This window comes from Paramisgurnus dabryanus, chromosome 18, assembly GCF_030506205.2.
Source record: "Paramisgurnus dabryanus chromosome 18, PD_genome_1.1, whole genome shotgun sequence".
NCBI lineage: Eukaryota > Metazoa > Chordata > Actinopteri > Cypriniformes > Cobitidae > Paramisgurnus > Paramisgurnus dabryanus.
In genome coordinates this window covers 7,206,029-7,223,633 of record NC_133354.1, presented here as the reverse complement: position 1 = coordinate 7,223,633, position 17,605 = coordinate 7,206,029, and the positions used below count along the sequence as shown (strand labels likewise).

General features: G+C 35.7%; 1 protein-coding gene across 1 annotated transcript; it reads left to right on the top strand.

Annotated features, from left to right (window-relative positions):
• The first annotated feature begins 2,196 nt into the window (after nt 1-2,196).
• Nucleotides 2,197-12,760, top strand: LOC135721413 (vitelline membrane outer layer protein 1 homolog). Its single transcript, XM_065243617.2, has 4 exons — nt 2,197-2,452; nt 3,793-3,920; nt 4,373-4,486; nt 11,063-12,760. Exons 1-4 carry the CDS (start codon nt 2,282-2,284, stop codon nt 11,241-11,243), a joined length of 594 nt encoding a protein of 197 aa, XP_065099689.1. The 5' UTR covers nt 2,197-2,281; the 3' UTR covers nt 11,244-12,760.
• The last annotated feature ends 4,845 nt before the right edge of the window (nt 12,761-17,605 follow it).

Below are 17,605 nucleotides of genomic sequence, written 5' to 3'. Positions count from 1 at the left end.
ATAACATCTAACACATAATAATGACGGTGGTCCTCAACATGGTGCCCGCACAGAGTCTGTGAGCACATTCCATTAATACCATTCATTTTAATATTTGTTTATTATATATTTTTAATAAGCGTGGCTTCTTTTATGTATGTTAACATTTTAAACAATTATAAAACATATCAACAAATAAAATAAATAAAATCAACAAGTAAAAGAAAAAAAGTTTTCAGTAGACTATATCAAAAAAGTAGCCCTCCACATTGTTTTATACATTGTGGTAACCCTTGCTCACAATAAGGTTGGAGACCACTGATCTATTCTAGACTGTCTAAATTATGTTAGCTTCACATAAAATCATGCTAGCTTTATGATATCTATCTGTCTACATTTTAAAAAACTTTCTGTTGGCTTGAGAAAGTTCAAAATAGTAAAAAACATTTAAAACATTTGTTCACAAACTTAAACCTCATCTACATTTAGCAAACCCTTTAATATAAAGTGACGTACAAATGAAGTCAACAGTGGAAACAATCACATCAATAAAAGGGCAGCAGTGCATAACTGCTCTTAATCTTTTCTTCATTAACCTAACACAGTACACGAATGAGGGTTTTTTTTATGAAGAAAAGATTGTGAAAGACAAGATAGGAGAAAAGGTAAGTGCTAGCAGCGCAGGGTCAGGTGTAAATGAAAGAGATATGTGTCTTTAGTTGAATTTTTAAGGTTTCTGACGACTCTGCTGCTGTTGTGGCGATAGGAAGATCATTCCACCAGCGGGGAACGGTCAGAAAAATGTGCACGACAGTGATTTTATGCCTTTATGTGAAGGCACCACAAGCCGCCATTCACTTGCAGAGCACTGGAGAGCACGTATGACTGATACAGTGTGTGTAGATATAGGGGTGCAGAGTCAGGTGCCATCTTGTAGACTAGCATCAGAGCTTTGAACTTGATGCGTGGAAACTATAGGAAGCCAATGTAAACTGAAGAGGAGCGGTAAGTGTGACATTTGCTCTTTTTGGTTTATTAAAGACCACGATGGCGGACACATTCTGGATCATCTGTAGAGGTCTGATTGTGGAGGCTGGAAGGACAGCCAGGAGAACATTACAATAGTCCAGTTTGCTTAGGACTAGAGCCAGTACGAGGATTAGTGTAGCATGGAAGGGTCTGATTTTCCTAATGTTTTCCTAATCAAGCAATGGGATCAGAAAAGTTCAGCTGGTCGTCAATTATCACTTCGAGGTTCCTCGCTGTCCTGGACGAGGATATAGTCGATGAGCTCAACTAAATGGAAAAAATGTGTTGTAAGGTCGGGTCAGCTGCAAGTGATGGTCCTTCATCCAGGCAGGCAGAAATTAAAGTGGGAATTGTAGGATCATCTGGTTGGAATGAGAGTTGCATGTCATTAACATAACAGAGGTAAGAAAAGCCATGTTTCAGAATGACAGATCCTAAAGATGCCATGTAAATTGAGAAAAGCAGTGGTCCAAGTACTGAGCTCTGAGGTACCCCAATAGTGAGATGATGAGACTCAGAGACCCTGAACGTCCTACTTGAGAGGTAAAACAAAGGCTTGTTTCGGAGACGCCCATATTGTTGAGTTTTGAAAGGAGGATGTTATGTCAAGCAGCACACAGGTCCAATAGGATGAGAACTGAGGACTTAAAAGCTGCTTTTGAGAGTCTCAGTGCTTTGATGACAGTTTCTGCTGAATGACTGATTTTGAAACTAGACTGGTTGGTGTCCAGGAGATTGTTCTTTGAGAAAGTTAGATTTTAGTGTTTATACTTAAAAAATATATATTTTTTGTAACGCTTTACTTAAAGGGGTGTTCATAAGACTGACATGACACCTTCATAATCATGACATGACACATGTCATGAACATGAAGGAGATTTTATGCACATTATGAAAAAGTGTCATTCGCTCAATTATGTCATTTTTAATGCAAAAAATGCAAGTCACTTGCTTTTAAGAAACTCAAACAATCTATCAATTTTAATACATGCCAAACATCAACATCATATTTATCTTCCATAATTTTTTTGTTTCTGTCAAGAACAAAAATCTGCATTATACTAATGTCTGGAGTGAAGTCATGAAAACAAAAGATGTTGTGTTTGTATGAGAGTATTTTTATAAAGATCAGCCTGGACTTTGACTCTGTCGAGGGTCAGTGTCCTAACAGACTAGACTCTGGTTAGGGTTAATGTCCTAAATTCAGTTTATAAGAGGAACACAAAGTCGCGCTGTACTCATCTGTCCTGAGCCCGCTAAAATCACATCTGAAATGTTGAAGTTTTCTGTTCTGTTAATGTCACTGCTGGTTGTTTGTGATCAATCTTTAGGCTTAAGGTCTTACCGGTCACGACTGCAGGTTCAAAATGGGATGTACTGGGGTACATGGGGTCAGAGAGAAATGTGTCCAGCTGGGATGTATGCTGCAGGGTTTAGTCTAAAGGTGAGTTGTAAGGAATGTTTACAATCTTAACACCATGACTTATCTCACGTACCATTCTTAGAGACAATAACATTATTTCATCACAAATGTGTTAATATAGGAGCACTACAATCTTACTTCTATCGATCAACATGTGCAGTATTACTGAAGTAAAGTCAACAATGTTATTTATTTACAGACTGTGAATACTATAGTATTTATTTACTTTCAATGCCTTTCATGTGTATATAGATGTGTAAATTTGTGTGTCCTATACAGACCTTTTGCGAGCTGCGCATGCAATGTGGTGGCAGAAAAATTTCTGTTTCTTATAGCGTTTTCAACACGTATCTGTGGGGACAAATCCTGACAAAGGGTAGTTGTAAACAGCCTCGAAATGGCTGAATCCAGAGGAAACCATTTTCTAAAACAGTCCAGTTGAATCAACATCTGAAATATTCTTCAAAGATTTCACATCTACCTCCAAGACAACCACCCCAATGTGCGTAGACAGAAGTCTCACACTTAACCAAGATTACTTATGTTTCTTGTTTCCCCCTCTCCTCATTCTCTCAGCAATGTTTTATGTATGTTTCGTGTTTCAATTGGATTGTAAATTGGCTTCTGAATTGTGATTTTTCTGGTAAATGATAAATGATGCCATCCAAGCATTTTTGCAGGAAAGTTCTGAGTGCCTGAAGTTGAAGAAACTTGAAGAACGTGGCATATCTGTTCAAAATAAATAAAAAGACCTCTAGCATTTGGTATTTTAAGTCCTTTACTGTTATAATGAACCTGTACCGAACTGTGATCCCTGAACCGAGGTATGTACAGAACTGTGACTTCTGTATGCGTTACACCCCTTCATCTCATGAGATTTGCAAAATTTCAATGATGAGTGTCCTATTTTTCCACACGAGCCCCTGCCCCTCACAATGTCTGTGCACGTCCCTGTTGATACACACTATATTACTTTGCTGCTCATGGCGCACACTGCTTTTGCTACTGCATCCTTCATATCTCCAGAGTCTTTACATGTAGTTTGATCAGATTTATAAAAGACAGATCAGCTGTACTGCTACCTCCTGAAAAAAGAAAATCAGTGGCACCATTCACTTCCACAGTATAATTTTTTCCTACCTTGGAAGTCAGTGGTGCCCCAGATCTGCTTTGTTGCAAACATTCTTCAAATAATTTTCATTTGTGATCAACAGAACAAAGAATTTCTTACAGGTCTGAAACAACTTGTGGGTAAATGTTTACAGATTTTTGTAAACCAAGTTAAATCAGATTGTAGAAAACAGGTACTCGTTTAAGTGAAGTATTGTTGTGAAAAGTTACACACTGTGATGTTGCTTTAGGTGGAAGAGCCGGGTGGGTATACAATGTTTGGTGATGAAACGGCTGTCAATGGAATTCGTCTTCACTGCACCAAAGATTTTTCAGGCCCACATAAGAGCAACGTCACAGTTGAGTCCAACACCGGGAGGTAAACTCAGATTTTAACCCTTTAGAACCTGAAACAAATTGTGTGTTCTCACACTATTTTTCTTTATTTTTGACTCTCAAATTCAAACACAATTGGCATCAAGTGCAAGGTATAATTTTTTTGGTTATTATTGCAACCTCGGTTTCCTGAGACACAAGAACGAGACAGTGCATCAGACGCTGACGCATTTCCAAGTGTTTCAAATTATAAACTCACACATCCACCGCAAATTTATAAATGTTATCCAATTTTATCACGAATGAAGGCATGCATATGTTTTTACAGACACCCTCATGAGAAACAATTATCGTCCATTATCTGTTTGTTTTACTGTTTATTGTATTGTTTAAATTAACCACTATTATATATAAATATAAATAAAGTATATCTTAAATTTGAGCTTATTGGGGTGTATCACAACATTAAAGTTGATTGTTGTGATCTGTCCTCAGCTGGGGTGAATGGTCAGATATTAAATGGTGCTCGCAAGGATTTTTGACATCTTTTCAGCTCAAAGTTGAACCCTATCAAAGCAGCTGGGATGACACAGCAGTGAACAATATCAGGTAAGACCACTGATTTATATAAATGACTGGATTGCACAGAGAAACAGCGAGAAGTGAAGCCACCGCAGAGTTTGAGCCGCCATATTGATGTGACGCCCAACAGGTAGAGGGCGTCATTGACTTACATTCAAAATCATGATACAAATTCACTTGGTTCACAGCGTATCACTCACACAATATTTTTAGGATATATGTAAATTAATTGTTACATTTACTGATGTTCTGATGTACTTCTGTGCTGATGTTCTTATGTCTATTTAAATCAATTCCAGCAGGAAAAGGGATTTATAGAAAATGTTTAACTTTTTGAGCTCCCCTCACCATTATAATAAGATATGACATGCATGCAGGGGCGCAATGAACAGTTTCAAGGGGGGTATGCGAGACAGAATTTTGGGCCCCTTTCTTTAGATGATTGTTTGATTTTCATACTATAATGTGTAGCTTTAGAAAATTACTCAATTGAGTGCGTTTATTTAATTTTACAAGTCGCATTTGCACCTAAAAATAAATGCATGAAGCGAAAAAAAAAAAACGTTTTAGGCTATTCGAAAAACGAATACCATTTTAATCTGGAATTGCAAAAAACATTTACATGACTGATTTTAAAGAGATCACTAAAAGAAGAATAATGCATGGAGATGCATTTCTGAATCTATGGAAATCTATGGAAGGCGCTTTGAAAGTCACGGCAGTCAAGTTTTCTGTGCGGTTTTAGAAGCGAAATGTGTACATTTATGTTTAGCCTATAATAGTTCATTCTTCAGAGTTCAATTCAATTCATATTGATGATCTTTATAGTCCATTTAGTCCATTTAAAAATGTTCTTACAAACCGATTGTATTCATCAGAAAACACCACTTATATTCTCTTTATGTCGTTGTTCTCTGTGCGTGTGGTATGTGTTTCCCGCAACCCCCACACGCGTCCTCCGCTCATGACAAAAAGCGTGGTCGGCAAAAGTTTTAAAAATTAAAATGAAGTAGATTTTTTTTTTAAGTGTGTGCCTCGCCCACGCACGCCCTTAGCCAGTGACACAGAAACTGCAAAAAGCACAATCGGCTAAAGTTTTAAATATGACGTTGATTTTCAGTCAAAAGCATGCCACAATCATCAAATGTGCTGCTGATGGGCATTTACTTTCTGTGCACTGAAGGCTGTTTTTTGAAAAGCGATAAAAGTGATATACTCCCTAATATGATTTTGCACATCCAACAACAACTATATTATTACAAAAATAATACTGCATGTTTTGGCATTTCATAGCATATTGCCAGGGCCGGCCCTGGGCATCGGCGGAATAGGCAAATGCTAAGGGCGCCGCCGACCCCTTGGGGCGTCCGTGCGCCCAAATTATTATTTTTTTAATATATGTATATAAACATTTTACTATAAATATTTAATTTCTGCACAAGAAAACAGCAGTTATTAATGAATTATTAGTAGCATAGTATCTCGGAAGATCGTGCTTGTTAAATAGCTCTATACTGCACTGAAGCGGCAGTTTAAAATATAAACCCAGAATTCAGCAAACGTCAAGACAAAGAAAACGGAAACAACAATCAGACAGAGATGCAGAATTTACATAATGTTACACAGACCATGTTTAAATTTCAATGTTTCTGGACAGAAATACCAACTTGTTCACTTTGTTTGGTATTAATAAGTGCTGGCCGCGGTGCTGAAGACGCGCTCGGACGGAGTACTGGTGGCACATGCACAGATATTTACGTGCAAGCCATTGGAAACTATTAATCGTTATTATATAATTATTATTCGTTATTTTACTTTATTACTTTCACTTAAGAAGAGTTCTGCACTTTTTATTTCAACATTTCTCTTTATATAAATTCCATTTTGTACTTAAATCTATAATTTCGTTACTAACCCAACAAACTCATCTGCGCTTTCCGATAGGTTGCACGTAAGGGGAAAAGTATAGCTTTCTTCCACTTGAGAAGAGTTGTGCATTTTTAAACTTTTAAAAAATATATATCTTTACCAAAAACATTTTTTTCTTCTATTTAAAATCTATAGTTTCGTTATTTTACCAACCCAACTAATGACTCGTCCGCTTTCCAATAGATTATGCAATATCTGTGCATAAGTGCCACCAGTACTCCGTCAGAGCGGGTCTTGGTCTTCAGCACCGCGGGGAGCAGCCAGCACTCCAATGCGCAGCTTGTTAAAACCAAACAAAGTGAACAAGTTGGTATTTCTGTCCAGAAACATTGAAATTTAAACATGGTCCGTGTAACGTTATGTAAATCCCGCGTCTCGGTCTGATTGTTGTTTCCGCTTTGTTGTTCTTGACGTTCGCTAAATTCTGGGTTTGTATTTTAAACTGCCGCTTCAGTGCAGTATAGCCACAGTATGCGTGCGTGTGTGTTTGTGTTTGTTTCCAAAATATTTTCAAAATAAAGAAAAAAGACAAAGCTGTGCAGTTTGTGTTTCTGTATAAGTTTATGAGCAAAATGATTGGAACACAATTGTGATTCTGTGATTCTAAAGGGCACCAGGTGAAATCTTGCCTAGGCCAGCAAATTGGCCAGGGCCGGCCCTGCATATTGCAGTAGTTTATATATACGTAATGATGCACGGTGTTCTTTTTAATGTTCTTTTTCTTTAATATTCACAACACTTATCAACAAAACATTCATTAAAATTAAGAGACTAATTATATTAAACGAAATTTATTTTAAGCAAACATTTGAAGCAAACAAAACTTAAATTAAACTCGAAAATTATGTCTTATGATTCACTCTATTTTTATCGTCATATTAGCCTTTAATCCATTACAACGCCCAATATATAGCGTTTAAAATTACAGTCTTAATAATCAAATTAAATTGAAACAAAACAGTAACAACATTACAACAATATTTTAACAAAACAATACTTAAACATAAATATAGAACAGACATTCTCTATTCGGATACATGTTAAAACAATCTGATATAGCGTTTATAATAGCTGCACTAAGGGCTAAACCTCCATTGCAAACCTAAATAAAAATGAATCACTTTCACTTTGAAAATGATGCGCTGTCACATTAAAACCAGCTCTTAGTCATTTAAAATTTAACTCAATTACAATGGCTAAGACAATTCTCCTATTTCATGTTTATTTAATAAAGAGTCCACAATTGCAGAAAATAATATTTTTAACTACGCCTATTAAGTAATTGTCCATCTTAGAAATGCAGTGGCCTATTTTTCAGCAGTCGCTATCCTAATATTTCCTTAAATAAAGGCCTTGCTGTCCTTTTGTTTTAACACAAATATTTTTATTTTTTATGAAACATTTTACGGTTTACAGATCAGCATGAGCGCTTTTTGTGGCATGTGAGATCTTACCTTGAAATGCCAAACAGTAGGGCTTTCGACTGTTTGTGGTAACTTAAAAGGATTGCATCCCTGATCCCAAACCAAAATGTTGCCTACCCACCCATATCCATACCTGCACAATCAAATTAAAAACCACCAGAACCGCCAAATATGTAATTGCATCTACTAGGTCATGCTTGCACGCTGTTTTAAAAAGTGTCTCAATTTTACTTATCACAAAGTCATTTACATTAGTTTTATATTCATTTACTTTACATTTTACTATAGTGTTAATAATTAAACGTGTACAACAAAAAAAAATGGAAAAGTGATGACGGTGGGGCCCCCTAGCGTACTCATGGGCCCATATGCCTTGCATACTCTGCACCCCCCCTAACGGCGCCCCTGCATGCATGAAATGCTTTTAAAGACCACAAAACCTTAAAGATAAATGAAAATCAATATTTTATGACAGCTTGGCATTATACAGTGCAAAGGATATCTGGTCTTCTAGATGTAAAGTTGGCTTTAACGATTTGCCTCCTGAGTGTTTGTGAATTGCTCTTGTGTATTCCCCATTATTTAATTGTGTGATATATGAATTTTTGCTGCTTTGCATACATGAATATAAATATGTTTGAAGAAAAAATGTTTTGGCCATTCTGTTTGGATTTATGAGGTCATTTTTATTATTTGGTTAACATGTATGTCATTAAGAAGAGGGGGGGGAATAGGAGATTAAAGATCAAAAGGAAATTGAACTATAGCCATACACTACCATTAGCATATGCAACGTGTATCTGCCTACCTGGAAAAAACTGTGCGGAGGACCAGGGACGTTGGTCTCTCGAAGGTGCATCAACCTTGGTTGTTCTCTCTCATGCACTTTCCTTAAAATAAGCCAGCAATGAAAACTTAATAAAACACTGTCAAAAGTACAGTTACAGTTTAATTGTTGCTGAGCTCTTCCCTTTACTAATACACACACACACACACACACACACACACACACACACACACACACACACACACACACACACACACACACACACACACACACACACACACACACACACACACACACACACACACACACACACACACACACACACACACTACTTTCTGCATAATAAAATATGAAGAAGGAAAGTGACCTGATGATTCAGTAATGTTTTAGTTTCTATAACATTACTGTAGTAAAACATGTTTTACTATATTTATACATGTGAAGACGAAAGGGGAATATACAATATACATTAAAAAAGTGCATATTATTAACATCGTAAACATTAACCATACTGACGGTCTGGTCTCAGGCCTCATAATTAATAAAATATGAGTTGTTATAGACAAACAAGTATTTCTTTAGTAAAAAGATAATGTTGTACTCCAACAAGAAGATATTTATTTACCATTTCAAGTCGTTCAGCTGCTGTGTAACTCAGGGGGGGAGTCAAGAGGGATGACTGACAGTTTGAGCGGATCCAAATAATTTTTTGTTTAAATACCTTGGCTAAATATATATTTGTAAAAAAGACAGATGGACGTAAAGGTTGACAAATAGCATTGATAGCATTTATAGAATTAAATAAAGGAATAAAATAAAACACCTCCAAAAAAGGGCACTTCGGAGTGTAGGACCCCAACGGACCATGGTAACAACAAAAAGGGCATCTGCTCTGCACAGGCTAAGGTTGTAATGACAAATGTGTAAATAAAGTTTTATGACATTGAAAGAAAATTTCTCTTGCGAACCTCAGACATTTTTAAAAAACACGGTGAGAATGCGAGCTTCAAATGAATGGCTGAAGCCGTAGCCCACCACACATATACACCTGAAAGTGCGCATGTGCAGAAAGCAAACTTAGGGACGAGCACATATATGTACAACGGCCTTATGTCAACATATCACCAGAATGATGGGACCACTGGGAAGAAAATCTTCAGCTATACCTTTAACCACGGTTTAAAACGTTATTTTAACTGTTAAAAAAAATGCCAACATTGTTACTTTACAAACAAAAACAATACTGTATAACATAACATAATTGCAAAACCAGCATATTGTTGCATGCACACATCCCAGCAAGCAATTTGGGCTAAAACCAGGCTAAATTTGGGCTGTCAGTGAAAATCTAATAGACGTCTACCATAGAAGATACATTTAAGTTTAAAAAAAATGAAAGCAAACACCTTGAACACCTGTTGACTTTGCCTACATGTTGGAATATCATACATCTTCAAGTTATTTCAGCAAAAATGGCATGTAACCAAATTCAAAGCTATTTAGGGTAAAAGTGGGTTACTCATAGCCGGTCTATATTGGGTTTATAGTTAGCCGTCATTTCAACGTCTTGGTTTTTGCTTGCTGGGATGGTACTTAAAACATGAATATTCATTTAGATTTCAGAAAGAGCATGTTTGTCATTAATAACACATATGCTGTGGTCTGTCCGCTGATCTGATACCGTAACTAACGTATAGCAACTGACTGTTTAAAAAGTAAAATGTACAACTTCTAAATATGTAAATGCTTATGATGTTTGTGTAATAATAATAAACAGGGAGACTTAAAAACGGATAAAAACCTCCTATTCATTTAATGGAATGTTTGGCATACCAATATGGCGGCGGCGCAGTGGCTTCACAATTGTGACGTTATGCGCAATCCAGTCATTACAGATTATTACAGATTCACAACAAACATCATGACAATAACAATTAATGCAGGTATTGTTAAACAATATGATTAACTTACAATGAATATATGTCTTGGTACACAAGAGCTACCAGATTCACAGATTTACAGTATTTTTATTTTATTTACTTTTTCAATTTGGTTGATCCTTGGCTCACATGGCCTTATGGGATAGAAAAGTGTTCATCCAAAATATAATGAGAGCTCACAAATACTGTTTTACGCATACTGAAGTTTAAGAGATGCTACTTGTTACTTGTATATTGATTTTCACAGTTTAACTGGAAATATGAATTGTAGGAAGACTATCTGTCTCAAAATCTCATGGCCATACAGAGAGCTAGTTCAGTGATTCAGAACCAGGGGTCCATGGGGGCTCAGGGGTAGATTTACTTAGAAAGATTTAGCTGTACCTAAACCTATAAAACAGGAAACTGATTGGGATGTTGGAAATACAATAATATAAAAAGAAACACTTAACTAGTTGTCAGCTACAGTTTCTGTGACACCACACACAAGAACTAAACTTGCTGTAAATGTACATATTCACAGGTTTATCTGCAGTACTGGTAATACTCCGGAGGGATCAGGAACGCCCTGGGGTGACTGGGGTGACTGGAGCAACAAATGTCAAGGAAAAGGAGTCTGTGGGATTAAGACGAGGGTGGAGGAGCCACAGGGGATGGGTGATGACACAGCCCTCAATGATGTGCACATGTATTGCTGCGATTAGAGACATTTACTGCAAACACTTTGTCTCAAGAAAGGACATTATAGGTCAGGACCATGATGATAGAAATAAATATTAAGCAGCACATATATCGAAAAGATAGAAATATTCATAGAAAAAATAAAAACTGATTCTTGGTCTGACTGAAATTATACTGTAATGTCTGAATACAGCTGTGTGTCCTGCTTGTTTTTCTAAGCTCATTTAAATCACATTTCATATTTAATAACAAAACACACACTATATGCATGCTTAGATTGACGGCTGGCCCATCCATTCAAAAGAGACACAAAATATTTATGCATAAATTATAATAATCTCTTACATAGCCTAATAATTATTCAAATATGCATCATTCAGAAACTATTATAGAGAGTTTGTCATTTGCATGTGTTTTTAAACTATTTTAACATTCAAGCCATTTTTAAACAATTTGACTGCAATAAGAAGTTTTAGTGAGCTGTTTTCTGTCCACACAGACGCACACACTTATTAGCACACATACATGCAAAATTATCTCGAAAAACCACAGTTTTGGCATGTATTCTAATAAAAACTATGTATTAAAGTGAACACAAACAGTTCAGAAAGAAATCAGATGTGTATCATTATGTTAATAAAACAACAGAAGACAAAAAGGAAAAAGATGAATTATATTTAATTGATAGAATGAAAAAGACAGTGTTATTATTCATTTAATGATATTTCTGTTCCTAAATAATACTGTTAGACTTTATTTATAACTTTGTTCTTTTCTATTTCCATATGCTTATAATTTCTTCTTATTTTATTTCCATTACTTTTGGCTGATCCAAAAATGATTCAATCCATGACTCAAAAAACGTAATGCAATCTATTAAACCCAGTGGCGGGTCGTGACTGCTAATCCGAGGGGCGCAAATCCAAAATATGTGTCCGGAGTGTCATGTGTGTGGTTACTTTTTTCAAAATATGTGTTTGTTGTGTCATGTGAACCATGTGCATCACGTGTTTGTTCAAAATAAGTGCCAGGTTCACACGCGACAAAACCGTTTATGATACAGTTTTTCTGAATTGCTAAAACACTAAACTCCAATCTCTGAACCAAATTCATAGCGGCCTAAACACATCTATCAAATCATGCACTCTTTTTGCAAAATTCTAAACACAAACTTCTCACTAAAACACACATTTCACACTGCAATGCACTTGTTTTATAAATGTTAAACAAAGGCAGGCAAAAGTTGAACACAACTACAACACCGTTATCATCGAGTAAACACAACAACTCAAAATTCTACACACTTTTATCTAATGGTATTTTTTACCAATTGTGTGGATTGGAAACAGTCTGAGAGGCAGATGAAGAGTATGAGGAAGAAAAAGACACCAGAGACGATGCAATTGGCAAAATTTGCAGTTGGATTGATGACTTTTTACAAAATACAAGTGCTGCTTACAGTAATATTGAAAACTTACTATTACTTGCAGTACTTACAGTAAAGTATTCACCATATTCACCGACCTAAACTTGTGATTACAGTAATAGAGATTTTTAACAGTATTTGTCAAGTGTGTTTTTATGTACAGTAAACATGTATTTTTCTAAAAGCAGATCTCCTGGATGTTGAGTTTTCCATTTTTTAATGGATGCTTGTAGTGTTTTATATTATAGACTTATGTGTGTATGATTTGAAAGCTTAGTTTGATTTTGAGTATAAGTGAAATGGTTTTGAAGGAATTGTTTGATTTTGCTGGAAGAGTCAGGGGTTCTGTGAATTTTGTTTAAAATTGGGATTTGTGTTTAAGGTTTTGAGAAAATGAGTGATGGTTTCAAAAAATGTGTTTTAACTAGGGATGGGCATGATTAATCGACGATCGATAATTGATCGTTAAGAATTTAGTCGATGACGTTAATTTGTTATTGATTAATCGAATACTTTTTTTAATCTAATGCAGGTTGCGTTGCCTAGCGTAGCGTGTCTTGAAGCAATTAAATGAACTTCACTGTGTGGCAGCAATTCAACATTTTACCACCAGGGTGCAATATTTGACACCATACTCCGTTATCTGTGACCTTCCGTTTTGATTTCAAAAAAATAATCCTGAAGAGGTCATGATTTTTTGGAACAAATGAGGTCTCTGTTTAAGAATGCGGCTCGCAGCTGCAGGTTTCGCTGCTTTAGAGCACCGCATATTCAAGCACATATATGTTCCGTTTGTCTAACTAAATGTAGTTTAACTATTTGCCACAAGTTGATCTTGTAATAAAGGTCTTATGGAGGAAAACACGCTGTATTTTTGTATTCAACATTTTTTAATTATAAAAGTTAAATAAATATTTTTTTATAAAAATATTAATGATTAATCGATAGTCGATCGTTAATTCTCCCGACAATCGACTAAAAAAATTTAATCGAATGCCCATCCCTAGTTTTAACAATTCAAAAAAACTGTAAAAGAGATCGCTCACGTTCACAAAATACACGCAATACACTCCCTTAACACAGTAAACCCTTAACAGACGATTTCCATGGAAGCCTGGCGACTTCCGGCTACACGAGCGACAGTAACCGTTGGCGACTGGATGGGGTGTCCAGTCGCATGACAAAGTTGAGAAATGTTTAACTTCATGCAAATTATGAGCAATATTCAGAAGCAACTAGCAATGAGAAGGAGGCAGTGGAGTTCACGTCATCCGTCTCTCGTCAGATATGACAGAAAACTCTTTTCCCATGTCAATGGACGTTTCAGGCACAGGTTGCATACAATTTTCTGTCTTTGACTCATTTTTAGCAGTGACAGATAAATCTGAAAGCCATCCGTAATTTTGAAAGATTACACTGAGGATGATTTATTATATCTTGTAATGTAATGCACAGCCCTGTCCAGTTGATGGCAAATGTCTGTCAAGATTATAGAAAATGTAAAAAGTCTATGACAACTTTTGGTTGCAGGTATTATTTTCTAGACAGCGATAACTTATTGTATTGTTTTTATAATTCAGGGTTTTTTGTGACCCTCAGGTGGAGGTGCTGCCATGCTAATGCACACGTGTGTACCATAGCTCGAAAACACACTTTAGAAGCAACTAAAAAACTATATTAAAGCCCGGGATACACTGCATGATTGTTGGCTGTCCCCGACGAAAGATTGCCATCGTGAAACAATCATTGCGATTTCTGTGATCGGTGGTCGTACAATGAGAGAGGTTTAAAGACGGCCTACATGAAACACGACTGCCATCTACAGGTTTTAGTATTTCCAGCCTCCCACACCGTATCCCCCTTCTGCAGGATCCCGCAGAATTTTGGAAGTGCTCACGGCATTCTTTTCTCTGAGATGCGTATTTTTAAAGGCCACATCTGTAAAACACACAGTAACAGGGCCGGTTGCTAACAAGTTGCTGGCAGGACTACAGATGTTGTCGATACTTTAAACCCCATCACATTTACATTTAGCTGACGCTTTTATCCAAAGCGACTTACAATTGCTATATATGTCAGAGGTCGCATGCCTCTGGAGCAACTAGGGGTTAAGTGTCTTGCTTAGGGACACAATGGTGTTTCACAGTGGATTCAAACCCGGGTCTCTCACACCAAAGGCGTGTGTCTTATGAGAGCTCAATAATATGAAAACAGTGTTTATTACTGCCTTTATTGGTGAACTATAAAGTACTGCAAAAAATAACTTTCTTACTTAGATATTTCTACTAAAAACAAGACAAAAATACTAATTTTTTTTAAATCAAGATGTATTTTCTTGATAAGGAAAATGAACCAACAAAAGAAATCTAGTTTTTAGACAAAAAATATACAATTTAAGTAAAATTGTGCTTAAAACAAGCAAAAATACAAATACCAATGTAGTGAGAAGTGTTTTTAGAAAAAAGTTAACTTATTTCAAGATTTAAAAAAATATATTTTTTTCCTTGATTGAATGTCAGTTTTTACTAAAAAAAAGATAGAATTTTGGTGGAACCTGAAATCTTTATCTGATATTGAAAAGTCATTGTGGAGTGTATTTGATTTAACAAAGGAAAGGTTAACAGAGGTAAGTTTGATCATTAAAACAGAAAACTCTCAGATCAGTGCAGTGTCCACGGTTTGATGACATTAACAAAGTTTACAGATGGTCCAGAAGAGATGATATGCTTCTTTTGATCTAAATTCTAAATAGTCCATGTGAAATGACTTTTGAGATCCGAAAGGTGATTGAGGGTCTGGCCCAAATTGTAGGGGTATTTTCCTAGCCCAGCTTCTCTCATATCATCAGTCGAATTTGGCATATCTTTTATACACCATATTCTTATAGACTACACAGACAAAAAGAGAAGTGTTTATAAATGATTTTATTGCTATTTTACAAATTAATTAAAAAACTCAACAGTCACGTCTGTCATATAGGCTGTAAAGATCAACACAGCAAAAACTGAACCTTTGATGCAATGTAAGCAGATCTAAAATATAATCGTTATTTTTCATTTCATTTTATTATTTATTTAATTGAATTGAAAGCATTTTTAAAAACAAGCCTATAATCGTACTGATAACACGTTACAATAAGGTTGTATTATTAGTTAACATTAGTAATCAGCAAAGTTGGAATGGAATCTGTGTCAAGGCAAACTATAAATTCTTATTAGCTATGAAAAAAGAGTGAACAATATAGTTTTTCAACATGTATTGTAAGGGTGAATTCACTACAGTGGTTCAGTCTGTAGGAACACCGAAATGATTGAAAAGCAGGATGGTGTAAAACTGTGTATTTCTGGTCAATTATCAACCTTCTGCAACTTATACCAACGACAGAGATAAGTGCAGTTATGTTAGCAAAATATGAGGGAGAGCATTGCTAGAATATAAATATATTGTATTGCAATAGCATTTAAGTATTAGCATTAAATCAAAACTAAACAACAGACTTGTAAATGAAACAACCCAGTATCACTTTTTTGTCCTATTTTCAAACCATTGTCGCTTCGGTTTAGGGTTAGATTTGGTGCTTGTGTTATATGTCACTTTAAGTATTGGTTTATAAAAAAAAGATACAAGACTTATTCTTTTATATTTTTAAACTTTAACCAGATGTCACCTGACGTTGGGGTTAGAGTTTGTTTAGGTAAGGATGTCATTTTATGTAAATCTAACCCTAAACCGAAGCGACAATGGTAAGAAATTAGGACAAAAAAGTTGAGTAACCAAAACGTGACAGTGACACAAACAGAAAGCGTGACATGCTCACGCTCAAACGCGGCAAAGCGTGACATTTTCACGCTGGTCCATGTGTGAAATAGTCACGCAATTTCGTGATATAGGGTTGAAATGAAAAGGTTTAATAACAGTAGTGATTTAAAGTTACAATTGAAATGGTTACACTATAAATGCATGAAATGGTAATTAATACAAACAATTAACTTTTTCCAATGTATGTGAGATATTACCTGATAGTATAGAGAACAGAGAAAGAAAGAAAGTTTAGAAGAAAGAAAATCACCATTGAGAACTGTAATCTTGGCCTAATGGCCTAAACCCAACAACTCAGGTAAAGAAGAAAAGCAGAGGGCAGAAAACAAAAGGCAAATTCCAAAAAGGCAAAAGCCCATGGAGACCAGCCCAGAGAAGAAGAGTGCAAGAGCAAGAAACCCCCCAAAGACCCCCAAAACATTATTTTATCCTCTTGCCTTGACCATGTGAATAACCCCAACATGATACAATCAAAAGATCACATTTAACCCCCACTGTACTTGACCAAACCCAATATAATACAATCAAACTGACCAATCAGAAGACCACCTTTAACCCCCAATGTATTGGATAAACAGCTGTGTCAATAGTCTTTATCACTATCAGCACGCATGGTACAGGATGGAAATGAGGGTTGTGACATGTTGTGACAAAGTAATAAATTCCTATATTTTTAATCTTACAGTATTCATTCTTTTTAATATTAGTTAATGTTAAAACATTTATTCATTTAGTTCATAGTGCATTACTGTTAACAGTTAATGTTTGTTTTTATAAATGTTTCAGTAAATAGGCTACTATAGAAGTATTCATTGTAAGTTTTGCCCCACCAACAACCCCCAAGGGGGACTTTTAATCCGCAAGCATGCACAATGATGCCACCTGCATTGTTGCGTCTGGGTTTGTATGATTCATTCATAATTAATTGTGTCCAGAATGAAGAACAACATTTAAACAGCATTCTCAGAAAAGTGAAGAACTGATCATATTTTGAAACAAAGTAACAGATGAAAAGATGCGGTAACACTTTACAATAAGGTTCATTAGTTAACTACATTAGTTAACATGAACTAATAATGAACTGCACTTATACAGCATTTATAATGTTAATTTTCTACTAATACTTTATTAAAATCTTGT